The sequence below is a fragment of the Pseudophryne corroboree genome, chromosome 5 (assembly GCF_028390025.1).
Source record: "Pseudophryne corroboree isolate aPseCor3 chromosome 5, aPseCor3.hap2, whole genome shotgun sequence".
Lineage (NCBI taxonomy): Eukaryota > Metazoa > Chordata > Amphibia > Anura > Myobatrachidae > Pseudophryne > Pseudophryne corroboree.
Genome location: NC_086448.1, coordinates 705943501 through 705960809, shown reverse-complemented (window position 1 = coordinate 705960809; position 17309 = coordinate 705943501). Strand labels below are relative to the sequence as shown.

The window sequence follows — 17309 nt, the reverse complement described above, 5'->3', positions numbered from 1 at the left end:
TATGTTAGTTTGTAGTGTATGACTTGTGCACTGTTTACCCCTTTTCGATATAACTAAAAGCTTGTTAGTAAAGGTGTTGGAACCTTAGCACGGTATCGTGTGTTCATTACATTGCAGAGGGTAATAGGAGCGTCTTGATCGCTCAAACAGCTTTAGGATTAACAAGGTTAAGCAGCGTTATATCGCTGCAGTATTTCAGTACAAGGTTTACAGCATAAGAGTATCCTTTCTGTGTGTTACATTCAAGGTTTACTGATTGTCATCCTGTGAGCGTCTGCGCCGCTCGTGATCTCCTCGTGGTCTCGAGCGTCCGCTACACTGGTAGAGTAGCATTACGGTAGTCGCCCGCCTATAGCGTGCTCGACACCACGCATTAAGCTGTGAGCGAGCGTGCCGCATGTGCGTCTCGATCACGGCCGAGCGTATGCTACGCTAAGCGCGTACCCTTACGGTACCCCATACGCCAATTGCGTACTGAGTCTCTTACCCATATAGTGAAGGTTATAAGGTAATCAAATCCGCATTATCAATTGGCGGCTCGTCCGTCCTCCACATATCCGCACTAGCGAACACAGACTTTATCTGTCAGCAAGGGCGGGAAGGCAGTATCCCTTCATATCGGGATATAGTAGTGCTGGATAGATAAGCGTCTGTTTCGCTACGTTGAAGGAGTGCTGGTGGAATCCGGAACCGGAGGTAAGAACAATACGCTATTGGCTTTTTTTAAAACTGTTTTATTTCTGTTTTGCGTACGCATGCACGCATACATCTGCATTTCTTTTCATTTGTGTATTTTCACATCACTCTCCTGGTTGCCATTTCATAATTGATAACGTGCTGAGAAAGATTTGTTGCTATTGGTAGTTAAAAGTAATATTAATACATAGAAACATAGAATTTGTCGGCAGATAAGAACCACTTGGCCCATCTAGTCTGCCCCTTATTTTTTTTATTTTTTATTTTATATTATTTTTTATCACTAACCTTATTTGATCCTTATTTCTTTGTAAGGATATCCTTATGTCTATCCCATGCATGTTTAAATTGCTCTACTGTCTTAGCCTCTACCACCTCTGATGGGAGGCTATTCCACTTGTCCACTACCCTTTCTGTGAAATAATTTTTCCGCAAATTTCCCCTGAACCTCCCCCCCTCCAGTCTCAGTGCATGTCCTCGTGTCCTATTGCTTCTCTTCATTTGGAGAATGTTTCCCTCCTGGACTTTGTTAAAACCCTTCATATATTTGAAAGTTTCTATCATGTCCCCCCTTTCCCTTCTCTGCTCCAAACTATACATATTGAGATTTCTTAGTCTTTCTGGGTATGTTTTGTGATGTAGGCCATGCACCATTTTAGTTTCCCTCCTTTGTACAGTTTCTAATGTATTAATATCCTTTTGAAGATATGGCCTCCAGAACTGAATACAGTATTCTAGATGAGGCCGTACTAATGACCTATACAGTGGCATTATTACTTCTTTCTTTCTGCTGCTGATTCCTCTCCCAATGCAGCCAAGCATCTGACTAGCCTTCCTCATTGCCTTGTTACATTGCTTACCTGCTTTTAAGTCATCTGAAATAGTGACTCCTAGATCCCTTTCCTCCTCAGTAGTTTCCAGTATAGTGCCATTAATACTGTATTTAGCTTTAGGATTTTTGAGACCCAAGTGCATGATTTTGCATTTTTTGGCATTAAACTGTAATTGCCAGACTCTTGACCATTCCTCTAGTCTACCTAGATCCTCAATCATTTGTTTTACCCCACCTGGTGTGTCTACCCTGTTGCATACCTTTGCGTCATCTGCAAAAAGGCATACTTTCCCTTTAATGCCATTTGCAATGTCACCAATAAAGATATTAAAAAGCACTGGTCCAAGTACAGATCCCTGGGGTACTCCACTGGTAACATTTCCCTCCTGTGAATGCACTCCATTTACCACAACTCTCTGTTTTCTATCCTTCAACCAAGATCTTATCCATTCAATAATCCTAATATCCAATCCCAAACTTTCAAGTTTATTTAGCAGTCTGCGATGTGGAACTGTGTCAAAAGCCTTACTAAAGTCTAGATAAGCTATATCCATGGCTCCACCTTTATCCATCACTTTAGTCACACAATAAAAAAAGTCAATAAGATTTGTTTGACATGATCTCCCCCCAGTGAATCCATGCTGTTTGGGATCCAGTAAATTGCCGGATTTGAGATAATCTACAACTCTTTCTTTTAAGAGTGTTTCCATCAATTTCCCTACTACTGATGTAAGACTCACTGGTCTGTAGTTGTTTGCCTCTTCCTTGCTTCCACTTTTGTGCAGTGGGACTACGTTTGCTCTTTTCCAGTCCCCTGGAATTTCTCCTGTAGCTAATGACTGGTTGAATAATTCTGTCAATGGTGCTACCAGCACCTCTTTAAGTTCTTTTAATATCCTTGGATGTATCCCATCTGGCCCCATAGATTTGTCCACTTTCAGCTTTGAGAGTTCTGTTAGGACCTTCTCCTCTGTAAATGTACTTGTTTCATTTTCCTGAATATCCCTGCAACTTAACTGTGGCCCCTTTCCCTCTCTTTCAGTAGTAAATACTGAGCAAAAATAATCATTAAGATGATCTGCTATTAAATTGTCTCCTTCAACAAGACTCCCAGTGTCCGTCTTTAGTTTTATAATTCCGCCTTTTGTTTTTCTCTTTTCGCTTATATACCTAAAAAAAGTTTTGCCTCCTTTACCCACTGACTGGGCCATTTTCTCCTCAGCTTGTGCCTTTGCACATCTGATTACCTTCTTTGTCTCCTTCTGTCTAACAAGATATATCTTTTTGTCTTCATTATTTTGTGTCTGCTTATATTTCCTAAAAGCCATCTTTTTTGCTCTCACAATATTTGCTACTTCTTTTGCAAACCACACTGGCTTCCTTTTCCTTGTGTTTTTCCTAACAGTTTTGATACAAAGGTCTGTTGCCTTCAATATTGCACATTTGAATGTTTCCCACCTCTCCTGCACTGTTTCCAAGTTCCTCCACTATGCCAAAGAATCGCTTACACATTTTCCCATCCCTACAAAATCAGCCTTCCTAAAATCCAACACCTTTGTTTTTGTATGGGACGAGTCAGTCTCTGTCTTAATGCTGAACCATACTGCTTGATGATCACTGGATCCCAGGTTTTCACCCACTTTTACGTCCGATAATCTGTCTCCATTTGTAAGTATTAAGTCTAATATTGCGTCTTTCCGAGTGGGCTCCCTCACCAATTGGTGGAGGGATGCTCCCTGAAGGGAATTTAAAATGTTCCTACTTCTAGTGGAACTAGCAACAGACACCTCCCAGTTTACATCAGGAAGATTAAAGTCTCCCATGATTATTACCTCTCCTTTTAATGCCATTTTAGTTATGTCCTGCAATAGGTTCTTGTCAAGTTCCTCTTCCTGACCTGGTGGCCTGTATATCACGCCAATACGAATAATCAACTTTTCCCCTGTTTCTATGGTCACCCAAAGGGCCTCAGTTTTTTCTTCAATACTTTGTATTAATGTAGTATTTATGGCATTTTTTACATACATTGCTACCCCTCCTCCGATTTTTCCAATTCTGTCCTTCCTAAATAAAGTATATCCCGGTATAGCTATGTCCCAGTCATGATTTTCATTGTACCATGACTCTGTAATTGCCACAATATCTAGATCATCCCTTGTCATTATTGCAGTTAGTTCTGGGATTTTATTTCCTAAGCTCCTAGCATTTGCACACATAGCTTTTAGAGTTTTGTTTGTGCTTTTTCTGTTTCTAGCTATGTTCTTCTCTCTGCCTATTTTTATTTGGTTTTGATCTGAATTATCTTCTGTTGTTGTGGATATGCTTCCTATTCCCTTTGCCTGCAGAAACAATACCTCTGTGTTGGGGGAGCAGATTTCTTTATTCCTATTTGGTTCACTGCCCCCCTTTGTTAGTTTAAATAGTTCTTGATGAAGCATCCAAACTGTTCAGTTAGTATTCTCGTTCCCCTTGAAGATGGGTGCAGGCCGTCACTTTTGTATAAGCTCCTATCTTGCCAGATGGTGTGATTATGGCCTATAAATCCAAATCTCTCCTCATTGCACCATGTCCTTAGCCAAACATTGAAGTTTCTGATGCAATGAGTTCTGTCTTCCCCTCTGTGTACTGGCAATACTTCTGAAAAAGATACAGTGGTTGCCACCTGCTTCAGAGCAGTCCCTAACTTCCTAAATTCATCTTTTACAGCCATGAGTTCAGCATTTGCCAGGTCATTTGTCCCTAGGTGGACAATGACATCCACCTCCCCATCTTTTCTTGCTGCCTTCACAATTCTTAGCATGCGCTCTTTATCCCTTGGAGCTGTGGCTCCAGGTAAGCACCTTACTTGTTTCTCTACTTCATTTGTATTTCCCAGATGTATTCCTCTAATAATGGAATCTCCCAAGAGAAGTGCAGTCCTTTTTGGAGATTCAGTTTTCCTGTTCCATTTCCTGTTCCTATAGTTGGTAGATGTCCCCATATCCTCCTGTTCTGTAGTGCCTCTATTAGTTGTATCTTCCAGCCCTGCAAGAGTAGCATACGAGTTTTGCAGTGTCACCGCTTGCGGGAGGTGTCTGTGTCCCTCTGGAAATCTCTGCCCTTGAGAGCCCACAGTAGTCCAGGCAGAATGTCTTCTGGTGGCTCTCTGAGGCAGTGGAGGCTTCAAAGACACAGACATCCTACAAATCTCAGCATGCAGTTTTGCTATCTCCTCCTTCAGCAGAGAAAATTGCTCACAGATTGGACAGCAGCTGAGTCTCCACGCTGCCTCTTTCCAAACAAATGCTTTACATCCATTGCACTGCACAAGGCCAAACATTGTATCAGATGTGAATGGTATTGCAATTTTGTGTGTTACTTGGTGTATTTTAAAACTCACCTGTTGCTGTATTCTAACTCACCTGCTGCTGTTTCAAACTCACTTAATAAGCCAAGCCTCACTTTATAATGCACGCCTCTCACAAATACGTTAAGGAGTAATTTGTAAAACACGCGCACGGCTTGCCTAAGATACAAGGAAGGTCGGTGTGGTGTTCAGTAGATGATTACAGTTAAAGATCATCTACATTGATATAAACGTGTTAATTGTATTTCTGTGGACATATCTGGCTGGCGTACACGTGTCTCTAACAAAAGGGTGAGACTAGCGTACGCGACGCAAGGGCAGACGCACGGAGCGTATATTACGCAACGGAGCGTCTGGGTACGCCCACATAATACAAATCACACGATAGTATTATTTTAAATAGGCGAAAAGGAGGCAACGCGATAATAGCGCAAATCGATCTCAGTGTCCAAAATGTTAAGCTAATAGATCCTTCTCTAATTTGCAACTCATCTGGACTAGACTGTGTTACTGAATGAAAGGGATTTCTGCGCAGAAACAAAAGTAAAGTGTACATGAGGTGAAAGTGTGTGTATACATATATAAGTATTCTCTTTTTGATTGGAACGTAGAAGTCGAGTTCTCGTGAGGACATTCACGTAAGTGACGGCGTGGTGGCTTGGGAGGCATCCCTTGTTAAACATATACAGGAGCATTAGAGTATAGCAGAGTAAAAGTCTACTGTAGACACAGACCAGGAGGTCACGGACCAGGAGGTCCAGAGAGACAGACCAGGAGGTCTAGGTACAGCAGACTAGGAAGTCCGCTATAGATAGAGAAAAGAGGCACAACCCTGGGGGTTGGTGCAGTACCCATATAGGCCATTAAGCTCCGGCTGAAGGAATTCGCAGCAGCAATTTTCGATTCCACTGGTCGTTCCGCACATAAGATTAGTTGCTTATGTGCAGTACGATTGTACCGCACGTAATTGTGTGCATTAGTTAGTAACTTGACCCAGTACCGTTTGCGTACGCTAGAGGGGTCATAAACGCTATTTGTACATTCTAACGTGATTTGTGAATTTTTATTTTATTTTAAGGGAGGTTCGCTGGTCACTCGGGAATTCTCTAACAACCGATACTTGCTGGGGACGGGTAACCTACTCCCACACGCCCCAGAAATAAAGGTTTATAGGGGCCCTAGGTTGGGTACAGCAGCTCCGAGTCAGTGATTGCAGTATTGGCCAACGTGGGCGAGAGTTTGTGAAGGTACTCGGTAAAGTTTCACCGTCGGCCTACCGGACATCTTGGTTTTTGTAAGGGTTCGCTGAAGACCCTGATTTGAAGGTCAGAGGTAGTGAAAGCAACACCTGCAAGGATGGGGGCCAGTTGTTCAGGTAGGGGGCGATCAACCACGGTTCCGGTTGATGTCGTAAACCGGCCAATAGAGTCGGCAAGGATAACGTGTGATACAGACCGGGAAGTCCGAAATGGATCACACACAAAGGTATTGTGCAATGAATGGGAAAAAATGACTGTGCATGACGGGGAAAAGTTCCCACGGGTAGGCAGTTTTAGTCCCGAGGTGTTACAAAATCTAAGGAGAAGGATATGTCTCATTAAATCTGCAAAGAGACGGATCAAACATAATGATTATTTACAGTTATGGCAACAGGAAGGTGAAATACAAGGAGAATTAGCTTACACAGCTGACTCTCACTGTGGTAAGAAAAATATGGCAACAAGAGAGAAGGTGGTTACAGAGAATGGCACACTGGTGAATGATAAACATGCACTTAGCAACTGTATTATAGATGATAAGGATAAGTGTAACAAAATGTAACAATGATAAAAGTAAAACTGTTAAATGTACAACTGTTAACCTGTGCAAGTTGCACCCCATGTTAAACTTCCCTCAGGATCACCAGCAAGAAAGTGAGCCCAGCACGATGTTGGCACCTTTTCCAGCAGCCATCACACAAGACATCCAGGTGGACGCGACCAATTCGGTAAAGGCAATAATCAAACCCCCTAACGGAGGGTCAGGTGAGGTCGTGTCCACAGGTACGTACGGTGTTATATATCACGCACAAACAAATGTACCTCATATTGTAGAACCAACACAAGATGATGTAATTGAATTTAACCCTGTCAGGGTGATCACAGTCCCCAATGGGAAGACTGACGCTCAGGGAATCATTCCCGTCAAGGACAGTGCAATGCGCCGTCCCTGGTCCCGGACAGAATTGAGGTCAATTATGTCTGAATTTCCTGATCCTAGGAAAGATCTAGTTGCATGTCAAAGGTTTATTAAAGAACTAGGAAATTCCACAGAACCCACCAACAAAGATTGGCGGACAGTGCTGAGGGCAGGTTTGCCCTCCAGTGTTGACCCTGAGAAATTTATTGCTGATTGTAAAATAGACACAGAAATACCTCAAACGGAGGAACACAATCAGGAATGTATTAAGCAGATCAACCGACAGTTAGCAATATATTTCCCAGCCGTTGTCGAGTGGAACGAAATCTTCTCCATAAGACAAAACGAAGGGGAAAGTACTTCTAATTATTTCCATCGGGCATTGCAGGACATGACTAGGTATACCGGTATAGCAAACATCAAAACAAATGTGAAGAATAGAGAAGTAGCGGTTAAGGTATTAATGAATGGTTTAAAGGAAGTGTTGAGAACAAGGGTACAGACCACCAACCCAAACTGGAGAAATATCTCGGTGGCTGCATTAAGAAAGTCCGCTGTTGGGCATGAGCAAAACATCAGCAAGCACAGGGAAAGACAGAGACGTAAGGAGCCTCAGATCCCTGTGGGTAAGTCCAAGGTGATAAGGTGTTATAATTGCCAGAAGGAAGGTCATTATGCAAGAGATTGTAGATTAAGAAATTTACAGAAGGTATATCAACCCCCTAGACAACAACAACATAACCATGGTATCCAAGGAATCAGGGAAGTACAGGGAAAGCGGTTGATGGTGATGAGCATCCAAGCGTTTGAGGAGGCATCAAATCAACCAAGACCTCAGGTCACTGGCACTTGGAGGAAGCCCAGGGTTTGTTATCTTTGTAAAAGAGAAGGGCATTATGCCAGCAACTGTAACAGCCCACATAAAGTCAGACCCCCTAGACAAGAACACGAAGAAGAGTCATGACACAAAAAAAAAAAAAATTGTAATCAGGGATCACATAGGAAGGAGTTTGGGCCGCACCTGTAATATGCAGTCAGGAGAGGTGATCATTAGGACTGATAGTAAGCCTGAGGTTACAGTTAATGATATTGGGAGGTCAGTTCCTTGAAGGCACAGGAACGGCCGGGAGAACGTTGTAAATTTATCTGTAAATGTTTTTTTTTGTCCCCATCTCTGATGTTCATCGGCAGAACTCAAACATCACATAGCTATTTGGTCCTTGCAGAAGTCTACCAAACTCCAGTGTGACCTACCGACATCGGAGTGTCCTGGCCAGGCGCAAAACGGTGGAAATACTGGTGGGGAGGGGACTTCGCAAGGACACCAGTGGAAGTGTTGGTGTGACAGCCTGATGGTGAACGGAAGATCTAACAATGGTTTTTTTTGTTGTTTAATGCAAAATGTGATGAATTGTTCTTTCTCGTTTGTTTTTCTCTCTTCTCTTCTTTCTCATGTTTTAAATAGTGATGAGCGAGGTTCGGTTTTACTCAGTTTTACTCGGTTCTCAAAACGGCATCTTATTGGCTATCCAAAACACGTGACATCCGTGAGCCAATAAGATGCCGTTTTGAGAACCGAGTAAAACCGAGTAAAACCGAATCCGCTCATCACTAGTTTTAAAGATGGTATGTCACACATCAGTTAGACAAATGGTAATGCAAGATTTTTGCTCCTTACAGAGAGATCGCTGATTTGGAAGGAATATTGTATCACCGGAGTGTTCGTTTGGAAGACTGAGAGACAGCACCTTTGAGATGACAGCAGAGCAAGAAGAACAACAAGACTAGAGGACATAAGACATCGTAACATTTTTATTTCCCCTCAAAGTATTTTTTTTTTGTACCCCCATTACAAATTTCTCTTTCTCCTCTTGTAAGATGGACTCGCCCCAAGAGACTGCAGTCCGTGTTTTCCTGTTGACCATGATGTTGACCAGAGCAGTCTGTTTCGGTGAGAGTACCAGTGAGGTCGAGAAAGGATCCGGAATGGGTTCTGATGACCAGGATGGAGGCGTAAATTTCCAATAGCAACACAATCACCAAGCAAAGGCGAGTACCAGAAAACGATCTAGCAGCCATGTTATTTGTAGACATTGTGAAGGATTGTTAGCTAAAGAGAACTGCATCTGTAGGCATTGTGACAATATAGTTGAGGATGGGTGTATCAAGAAATGTCAATCCAGTTTTAATATCCATATGGACCGGCATCCATTGAGTGACTATCACTCCTTAGTGGGTAAAGTGTTAAACCAGACAGACTGTTGGGTATGCTCTCAAGTACCTCAAGGCCATAGCAAATCAGGACTAGTACCATTCCCTTTAACGGTAGGAGAGGTACTTGAGCTAAGTGGTGGGAGGCCGGTGGACAGGAGGTTTAATATCTCTAGTCCTCCTAGTTTGAAGCTCCACCAATATCATGTGGATAGGTCCTTAGTGTGCTTTAACATTTCCAATCCCAGAAAGCCGGGAAATTGGGAAGTGTCATGGAGTAATCAAACCATGACATTTTCACATAGAGCCGACAGAATGCCCATAGACACACAACTTATACGCCAGATAGCCGACCATAGGAAATTCTTTCGGTATAGGTACACCTTAGGAAGTAGGACCATGCGAGTTGGAGAAGTATCACCAGGATACTGTGCACAGATCGTACAAACTGATACATGTACTAAACAGATGGGAGAATTAGGGGTAGGAGATTTCACATGGAAAATTTGTAACATGATAATGTCATACTCCGTCCCATATGCTCTCCCCGATGATGCATATTTCATATGCGGGAGGAAGGCGTATAAGTGGCTTGCCCCAAACTCAGAAGGGTTATGTTATATTGGAAAAGTACTGCCTGAAGTAATGACTGTATCCCATAACAAAATGAAAGATATTCACCGCAGTGCACAAGCTCCTTATACTCACACTCATTACGAGCACATCGTTAAACGGCACCTGACAGAAAGAACAGAGCATCCGGCCTCTGACCTGATCCATGAATCCACCGGGATTCAAGTCCTACTCGCGTTAGATGTCACTCGTACCGCCAGAGGAGTGTTAAATTATAGATATATATCTGCGCTTGCAAATTTATTAGACAATATCACCGAAATGTATGACGACACATTCAGGTATACTGGAAGAGAGTTACAAGCCTACAAAACAGAACTGGTTCAGCATAGGATGGTTCTCAATTATCTCACAGCAGTAACAGGCGGGTATTGTGTTACCCTAGCGACTCAGTATGGAATAAAGTGCTGCACGTACATTACAAACAGCACTGAGGACCCGGTCGAGGTCATAGACCAAAAGATGGATGACATTTTGCAATTAAAGTGGGAGTTCCGAAGGAGACATAATCTCACTCTCGCCGCTGTGGGCAATGAGCTGACCGGTTGGGTGTCATGGTTGAACCCACGAAATTGGTTTTCGGGCTTAGGAGAATGGGCCCAAGGTATTATCATGGATGTAGGGAAGTTTCTCTTGTGTATATTGGGAGTCGTCATATTTATTGGCCTGATATTTAGATGCGTTCGGATTTTAACAAAGTGTAAACATAGTACCCGAGTGATGAGTCTAAGGAGTGAAGACACTGTAATTACAACGACTAATTTGATTTATGACCCAACGATAGAGACAATGTTGTGATGAAAATGTGATTCCACGGTCCGTTTCTTTCACCCGTTTCTCCTTTGTTTTCCTCCAAGGTACGAAGACATCCGCTTGGAAGAAGAATTTGACAACCTTTTACACAGACCACTGATGGACAATGCCATAGACCCCCAATATCCCTAGTGACTTTAACTTTTACGATAGCCCAATACTTTAAAGATTGTAAGTCTATGGACATTGAGAAAGCTTTTTGCACACCATTTATAGCAAAAGCATCGGGAGACTACAGCCAACATGTACATCGAGACAAGACACAAGACAAGACCTCAATCGGCAAATTATATTAAACTCACATAGTTTATGACTGCATTTACCATAATTGCTTCTTATCTTCATTTCTACAACCTTCAGGTAATAACACACACATAGTCAATAGGGAACATAGGCACAGATATCAGCACTCACATATCCCCCCATTCATGTATCATCAACTAAAATGTGCTCCCCCATTTTGTTACAACCAAAAGCCGAAAAGAGCTCGGTAAAGTTTGACAGCCCATCCACAGACCCTTGATACGGGATAAGAAGGAATTCAAATGTATACTTCGCAATACCTCGAAGCTTGATTTAAAACACGTACGGCACGATGATACATGACCCCTCAAACATGGACTCATACACACATGCTTCTACTATTTCACTAGGTCATACTTTTTTCCCACCTTCTTCTCTTCACCCTTACCCAATCATAGAAATGTGTTACATATGACATATATTTTTCTCTTTTTGAACTGTTTTAGGAAGTGGCAGTTATTGGTGACTGCCAAAGGGTGGACTGTCAAAGTCAGAAAAATATCATGCTGCATGTTGCCATATATTCAGCTCATGCGCTCGCCCGCTGCACATGCACTTTCTCTGGCGTGCGTGCACATATTCGCAGTTGCGTGACGGCGCCCCTACGGGCGTGCGCTTGAACGCATGGTATGTGCATTTACGGTAGAGTTTGTGTGCGTCTAGCGAGCGACACAATCGCTACTTAATAAATCCATATAGCAGGTTTAATAGATAATGTTCCCCTTAATAGTAACAGTAAGTTTGGTTAGTGTAGTTGGTCCCTGGACAAAGGAATTCCTCTTTTTGTTGTATGAAGGGCCAGACAGGGTTTGAGCAGATGTGTTTGGTACCTTACCGAAGAGTATTTTAATAGCAACAATCCGGTGTTGGTTAGGTAAAGATTAATCGCTCCTGCATATAGTTATGGCCATTAGTAGTTTCTGGACATTTCTTATATTGCAGTTCATTATCCATGCGGCGGGAATCCGGCGATTCCCTCCCACCTGAGCTGTTTGTAATAGTCACAGCCCACCTGTTCAAACTAACCTATGACCTTTTGTTATGATGCGAGGAGACATTTCTGTGTCCAATGAACAATGAGATTATAGGTCCCTTTGTAGTATACTGTATGCAGTGTATATAAGATCAGCCAGCCTGGACAGCTCACTCTCTCACTCCACAAACGGTTTTCATATTGACTAACTTGGAGCTGGTACCAGGAATAGCGCAGCGATCGTTCCCAGTGTGTGTGTAAGTAATTCTCTGTAATCAACTCGCTCTTTGTTTGTATTGGCCATTCACTCTCTCTCTCTCTCTGTTATAGTATAAGATTGTAACGTTATTGTATATTTCTGTCTAGATATTCTGTTAGAATTATATGTTAGTTTGTAGTGTATGACTTGTGAACTGTTTACCCCTTTTCGATATAACTAAAAGCTTGTTAGTAAAGGTGTTGGAACCTTAGCACGGTATCGTGTGTTCATTACATTGCAGAGGGTAATAGGAGCGTCTCGATCGCTCAAACAGCTTTAGGATTAACAAGGTTAAGCAGCGTTATATCGCTGCAGTATTTCAGTACAAGGTTTACAGCATAAGAGTATCCTTTCTGTGTGTTACATTCAAGGTTTACTGATTGTCATCCTGTGAGCGTCTGCGCCGCTCGTGATCTCCTCGTGGTCTCGAGCGTCCGCTACACTGGTAGCGTAGCATTACGGTAGTCGCCCGCCTATAGCATGCTCGACACCACGCATTAAGCTGTGAGCGAGCGTGCCGCATGTGCGTCTCGGTCACGGCCGAGCGTATGCTACGCTAAGCGCGTACCCTTACGGTACCCCATACGCCAATTGCGTACTGAGTCTCTTACCCATATAGTGAATGTTATAAGGTAATCAAATCAGCATTATCAGGACGCTCTGACGATAGGCCTTGTAGGTCTGAGAACCAGTGCCGTCTGGGCCACGCCGGAGCTATGAGAAGCAGATTGCCTTTTTCTTGCTTGAACTTTCGAATTACCCTGGGCAGGAGTGACACCGGAGGGAACACGTATGGCAGCCGAAACCTCCACGGCACTGCCAGCGCATCCACGAATGCTGCTTGAGGATCCCTTGTCCTTGCTCCGAAGACCGGAACCTTGTGATTGTGTCGAGACGCCATCAGATCCACATCTGGAAGACCCCACCTTTCCACGAGGAGTTGAAACACTTCTGGATGGAGGCCCCACTCGCCGGCATGCACGTCCTGACGACTGAGAAAGTCCGCTTCCCAATTCAGGACTCCCGGAATGAATATTGCCGATATTGCCGGTAGATGGCGTTCTGCCCAACGTAGAATCCGTGAAGCTTCCTTCATTGCCAAACGGCTTCGAGTGCCGCCTTGATGATTTATGTAAGCCACTGTGGTGGCGTTGTCCGACTGTACTTGAACAGGACGGTTCTGAATCAAATGCTGGGCAAGGTTCAACGCATTGAAGACCGCCCGCAATTCCAGAATGTTGATCGAGAGGAGAGATTCCTCCTTGGTCCGCCGACCCTGCAAGGAGTGTTGCTCCAGCACCGCGCCCCAACCTCTTAGACTGGCATCTGTCGTCAACAGGACCCAGTTGGATATCCAGAAGGGACGGCCTCTGCACAATTGTCGGTCCTGGAGCCACCAGAGCAGCGACAGACGGACCTCCGGAGTCAAAGAGATCATTTGAGACCTGATCAGGTGAGGCAGGCCGTCCCACTTGGCTAGAATCAGCTTCTGGAGGGGGCAAGAATGGAATTGAGCATACTCCACCATGTCGAATGCTGATACCATGAGGCCCAGCACCTGCATTGCCAAATGTATCGACACTTGCGGACGAGAAAGGAAGCAACGAATCCTGTCCTGAAGTTTCAGGACTTTCTCCTGAGACAGGAACAACCTCTAGTTGTGAGTGTCCAACAGCACTCCCAGATGCACCATGCTCTGAGCAGGGACCAGGGAGGATTTCTTCCAGTTGATGAGCCACCCGTGGGCTTGTAGATACCGGACCGTCATATCCAGATGACGTAGGAGAAGATCTGGAGAATTTACCAGGATTAACAAGTCGTCCAGATACGGCAGTATCCTGACCCCTTGACGGCGGAGTACCACCGTCATCACCGCCATAACTTTGGTGAAGACTCGCGGAGCCGTTGTTAAACCAAAAGGTAACGCCAGAAACTGGTAATGGAGGTTGCCAATAGCGAACCTCAGGTATTGTTGATGTGACACTGCTATAGGAATATGCAGGTAAGCATCCTGTATGTCCAGGGAGACCATGTAGTCCCCAGGTTCCAAGGCCAGAACTATAGAGCGAAGGGTTTCCATACGGAACTTGGAAAGCTTCCCAAACTTGTTCAGTGCCTTGAGGTTGAGAATAGGCCGGGAGGACCCATTCGGTTTCAGGACTAGAAACATCGGAGAATAGTACCCCCGGCCCCTCTGAGCAAGAGGCACCTGTACTACGACTCCTGTATCCAGGAGGGTCTGTACCACCGAATGCAGAGTGTTTGCCTTTGTCTGGTCCGACGGGACATCTGTCTGGCAAAAATCGATGAGGGGGCGGTTTTTGAAGGCTATGGCGTAACCTCAAGTGACGACTTCCCGTACCCAGGCATCTGAAGTGGTCTTCAACCATACCTGGGTATACCCTAGAAGCCGGCCCCCCACCCTGGGATCCCCCAGGGGGAGGCCCGCCCCATCATGCGGCAGGCTTATCGGTCTTGGCTGCTGGCTGACGGGCAGCCCAGGCTCTTTTGGGCTTCGGCTTACCAGGTTTGGAAGTGCGGGCCTGCTTATGGTACGCCTGACCATTTGCTTTACCTGAAGGACGAAAGGGGCGAAATTACGTGCCTTTGGCCTTCGACACAGAAGGAGCTGTATTAGGCAGACAGGCAGTTTTGGCAGTAGCCAAGTCAGCCACTATCTTATTTAAGTCCTCCCCAAACAGAATATCCCCCTTGAAAGGGAGTACCTCCAGGGTTTTTCTAGAGTCCAGATCCACAGACCAGGATCTCAGCCACAATATCCTGCGAGCCAGGACCGACGTAGTAGAGGCCTTGGCTGCTAGGATACCGGCATCAGCAGCCGCCTATTTAATATAGCGAGAAGCTGTGACAATATATGACAAGCATTGTCTAGCATGGTCAGAAGAGATTTCAGCTTCTAAATCCAAGGCCCATGCTTCAATAGCCTCTGCAGCCCATGTTGCTGCAATAGTGGGCCTTTGTGCAGCACCCGTGAGGGTGTAAATCGCTTTCAGACAACCCTCTACACGTTTATCCGTAGGCTCTTTTAGAGATGTGACGGTAGTGACAGGTAGAGCTGAGGAAACCACCATCCTAGCCACATGTGAGTCTACTGGAGGAGGCGTTTCCCAATTCTTAGACAGCTCTGGGGCGAGGGGATAGCGAGCCAGCATCTTCTTTTGAGGCACAAACTTTGTACCCGGGCTTTGCCAGGGTTCCTGACGTATATCCATTAGGTGGTCAGAGTGAGGTAAAACTTGTTTAATCACCTTCTGACGCTTGAACCTATCTGGTTTCTAAGGCTTATCCCCCTTGCTGGCAAAACCATCGGGTACTGTGGGCGATATTAAAATCGGTTTTAAGAGAAAACCTGACCTGCGCCCATGCCCTGGTGATCTAGTGGGATCACCTGTATCCACAGTGTCCACCACCAGCGCGCGCGGCCCGCCTCCCACTGACCGCGCTGGATCGCGATTAAGACCGGGTCCCGCGAGCGGGACCCACTTACCGCCTCCCGAAGCGCGGCCACGCGATCCTTGAGAGCCCCAGCCGTGTGTGTCTAACATGAACCGGAGCCTCCGCTGTAGGTACCCGGCAACCAGGGCTCGGGAGTGTACAGCGCCGCTGGGGAGAGCTGGAGCTGCAGCAGTGAATGTCACAAGACATTTACCACCGCTGCTGCCCTTGAAGTCTTCACTTTTTACCTCATAAAAAGCTTTTCTCAGGGCTGCTTGGAGCAGCCCCTCTGTTAAGTGCCTGCTTACTGCAGCACCAACTGACAAACTGAGCTCCTGTGCTGGGAGGCGGGGTGATATAGGATGCGGCGCTGTGCATTCTGGGAACAGTCAAAGCTTTGAGCCTGTTGGTGCCTCGGATCAAGATCCTACTCTACAGCCCCATTGTCCAGACTTGTGGAGCCTAGTGTACCCCGCAGCAGAAATACAATTTTATGAGCACAGCACTCATAATCATTTGGTGCATCCGAGCGGTGTCTCTCTTAGAAATGAACTGTAAAACATGCACTGTTATGTGTTCCTAAGGACTGGAGTTTGGAAACCCTGCCCTAAGTAGTACTTATTTCAATAGCATACAGGATCCTAGCACCCAACCTTCAATATGTGTACTGGGGCCCACTTACTGACTAACAGCCCTACCACACAAACTTAATTAAAAAAAATAAAAAAAGAATTTGGCGGAGCATTGGGAGTGAGTAAGCAGACTGGACAACAGGACTGGGGTGGGATGTGTTATATGTCCTTCAAGAATCACATTAAATGTGAGCACTCACCTGAATTTTCACCAATGTTTCTATTTCTTCCTGAAGACTTCTTAGATTTTCTTCATCTTCCTTAAGTTCATGTAATACTGTTGCAGCGGTTTCTAGAGGTGTAAGCTTCTCATCTGTTTCAAAGTGGACATCTGGAAAAACAAAAAACACATACATTATAATATATATATATATATATATATATATATATATAAATTCTAAGATGGTATGCAACAGGCAATTTAAAGGATCATATTGACACTAAGAGCTGCTTTGAAAATCCAAATTTCCATAATACAAAGCAGACTGAAATTAATTGTGATTTAAAGTAATTACAATTTAGTTTGCACTAATCTACAATTTATTAAGTGACCTTGTTGAGGTCACTTAAGCCCAGTACCCACGGGCCGATTAAGGAGAGATGTGTGCTGAGCGAACCGCTCAGCACACATCTCTCCTGCCGCTCAGCACAGCGCGATCTGTGCTGAGCGTGCGGGGGGAGACGGGGGGCCGCTCACTTCACCCAGCGGGTGAAGTGAGCGACCCGCTAGATTGGCCTGCATGCAGGCCAATCTAGCAGCAGCGATAGCGATGTGCGGGGCCGCGCATCGCTATCGCTGAGGGGGCTACACACGGAGCGATCATGCTGATATTCTAAGCAATCTAGTCAGATTGCTTAGAATATCGCTCCGTGAGTACCCCCCTTTACAAAGCACATCTGATGTGCACTACAAAGCATCTTGGTTAATGATATGCTGAGTGCTATCTAAAGTTGTCTTTGCAATGTGTACTGTAAGT

At 44.8% G+C, this 17309-nt stretch overlaps 1 protein-coding gene across 3 annotated transcripts in view; it reads right to left on the bottom strand.

The window, feature by feature from the left end:
- Nucleotides 1-17309, bottom strand: part of TERF1 (telomeric repeat binding factor 1) — a 192452-nt gene that overhangs the window by 161890 nt on the left and 13253 nt on the right. For all 3 annotated transcript variants that reach the window (XM_063923919.1, XM_063923917.1, XM_063923918.1), the window contains exon 3: nt 16533-16663. In XM_063923919.1, the coding sequence (XP_063779989.1) occupies nt 16533-16663 (131 nt within the window). The remainder of the gene's footprint in view (nt 1-16532; nt 16664-17309) is intronic.